At 36.4% G+C, this 2,763-nt stretch overlaps 1 protein-coding gene across 1 annotated transcript in view; it reads right to left on the bottom strand.

Moving 5' to 3' along the window:
- The window catches only part of wrn (WRN RecQ like helicase), a 46,672-nt gene that overhangs the window by 37,365 nt on the left and 6,544 nt on the right, over positions 1-2,763 (bottom strand). The window contains exon 6 of the mRNA XM_016522072.1: positions 501-650. Within this exon, the coding sequence (XP_016377558.1) occupies positions 501-650 (150 nt within the window). The remainder of the gene's footprint in view (positions 1-500; positions 651-2,763) is intronic.

Below are 2,763 nucleotides of genomic sequence, written 5' to 3'. Positions count from 1 at the left end.
GCCAGTCACAACGCACTGGATAGCTGGCCAATCCCAGCACACCTCGCTTTTCAGACCGAAGGCGGGGCATAGAGGAGAAACAATAATGTACAGTATGTGGAAAATAATGTGTTTTTTGAACCTTAAACCGCATAAACACATTTCATTACACCAAATACACAAAATAATGTTCTTTTTAGCAGCATCATATGACCCCTTTAATGCATAGTTTTTCCTTCTGGAGCATCAGTGATTCTGCAAGGTGTATGTAAACTTTTGACTTCAACTGTACATATGCATACACATAATGTATGTGTGTGTATCTATATCTAAATATACACAGTACACACATACAGTGTATATTATGTAAACACAAACTTTTATTTTGGATGTGATAAATCGCAATTAATCGATTTGACAGACATATAATATCGACGGCATTTAGTTCATCACACCACAGTTTTACCAATTTACTGTTCCTTAAGTTCCTTACTGTCCCCTAACTGTTTATATCGACTCACGTAAGCATCAGTGGCAGCATATCTCTTCTGGTCTTCTGTCAGACCAAAGTCGTCCCAGTGACTACAGCGCACAAGTTTGTCTTTGAAGAGCTGCTTCTTCAACAAGTGCTTCACTAGACCGTCCAAACTCCACTTCTCACCACATCTCAGCTGAATAAAACAAACAACACATGAACATCAACTTATCTCACTCAAAATCAACATGAATCTTTGGCATTTCAGGGTACTGTGGTCAACTTTAGTCAATCGCGGATATTTCCTAACATTCACTGTCTTCCATGGCAGTATTGTACATCATGTCTGTCATCATATCACACTGCTAACTCGCTCTCTCAATTCTCTCAATCAGAGAACTTCAGTATTAACATTAGGGCTGCACGATAAATCGCATGCGATATTTAACGCGCATCTTGTCAGAAAGCCGGTTCTGTAATCAGCGGTAAATCTCCATCACGTGCGTGCTTTCACATTGAGCAGCATTAACTACACAGAGCCGTTGTTCACTGACGAGCCGCGCAAAACCACGTTCATATTCGCGCGATTTTTTGCGCAGCTCGTCAGTGAACAACGGCTCTGTGTAGTTAATGCTGCTCAATGTGAAAGCACGCACGTGATGGAGATTTACCGCTGATTACAGAACCGGCTTTCTGACAAGATGCGCGTTAAATATCGCATGCGATTTATCGTGCAGCCCTAATTAACATGAACACTAAAGCAATATTACAGTTGCTAGACTGATTTTTTTTACACGGTAATGGACTATTTATTTCTTTGCCAAAGCTTCAAGATAGTAATAGGTCATTTGATCTGAAAATCAATATTTCATGTCTTTGTATCAGTGTTACTTTAGCATTATTTATGTAGTATTATAGTATTTATTAACATTTTGAATGAGTTCTTTTTAGATTTTCCATTTTCATTTTACATCACATACTGTTGTGTAGTTTTGTAGTTTATTTCACTTTCAGTTTTAGTCCTTCAACAAACTTATTTCAGTTACCTGCCAAGGCAACATTTCCAAGTCTAATATCTAACATTTTATTTTATTTCAGCTTTATTTCAATTACTGAAAATGATTTTTAACCGTTTTAATTTTAGTTGACAATAACAACACTGCCTTGTATTTCTTTATTTGGTGAGTTGCTGTGTAATAAGCTAAATTACAGTCAGCCAGTTATTCTCGCAAAATAAACCCAAGATTACCCTGTCAGGGTTTATTTTGTGACTGTAATTTACTGTACATTATCCCTTACTCATCACCCACCAGGCAAAGAAGACACGTGATTCAAGTAATCATTCATGCTGGGAATTTAATTCTTAGTGTTAAAAAGATAGTGCACCCAAAAATTAAAATGTAGTTATCATTTACTCACCCTCAAGTTGTTCCAAACCAGTATGAATTTCAGTATAATATTTCACTGTAACATTTTGAAGAGTGTTGAAAAGCGAACAGTTAATGGTCAATGATAATGGTGGGTTAAAGAATGACAATTTTCATTTTTGGGTGAACTATCCCTTTAAGAGTTTGAACAAGTGTGAGCACCAGTAACAATGATACTTGACTCCTCAAACACTACTAATAAAGAGAGTAAAGGTTTCACCCCATAACACAAAACTACTGAATGCTGTATATATGTAATGCGATCTAGGAAAACCCGTAGGGTGTCGCACTGGGACGTTTTCAGGAAATGTAAAAAAACAGGCTGAATGTCAATTTTTTGTCAAAATTGGGTTTTCATTTCATTATTATTCTATAATCTTGTCTGTCATCTCTGAAAATATCTTGGCAAAATTCACTTGTTTAGTGCAGAAAAATAGCGATTATTGCGTCTTTCTCTAGGTTGCTAACGCGCTGCGGAGGTGATTTCCCTTGACACTTAACACTACAAAGACAGTTCACCTAGGCTATCAAAATAAACTATGTAACGTATATAATAATGGTGTATCAATGCACATTTTCCGCTAGTCTTAAAGGGACCAGCACCATTTTCATATTAACGCTATGCATTACTTTCATTTAGTTCAAACAGTGACAGAGTGAAATAAAACTACAATTTAGAACACAAAACTACAAGTTACAGTTCTGAACTGTGTCTGGTTATGTATTATAAATCCAGAGTAGTAGAACAGGAGAGGAATTGGAGATAGCCTGCATGCTGTAATCTGTGATGTTTTATGAACAGATATACACTTAATGTTCAAATGTTTGCAAGTGTTTTGTGTTCCTTTTTGTATCTTTTACAACATGTACAGTGACTCAAAC

Source organism: Sinocyclocheilus rhinocerous, unplaced genomic scaffold, assembly GCF_001515625.1.
Source record: "Sinocyclocheilus rhinocerous isolate Xijiao unplaced genomic scaffold, SAMN03320098_v1.1 scaffold178, whole genome shotgun sequence".
NCBI lineage: Eukaryota > Metazoa > Chordata > Actinopteri > Cypriniformes > Cyprinidae > Sinocyclocheilus > Sinocyclocheilus rhinocerous.
Note: the sequence above shows the minus strand (reverse complement) of the source record. Positions and strands in the feature narration are given on the sequence as shown.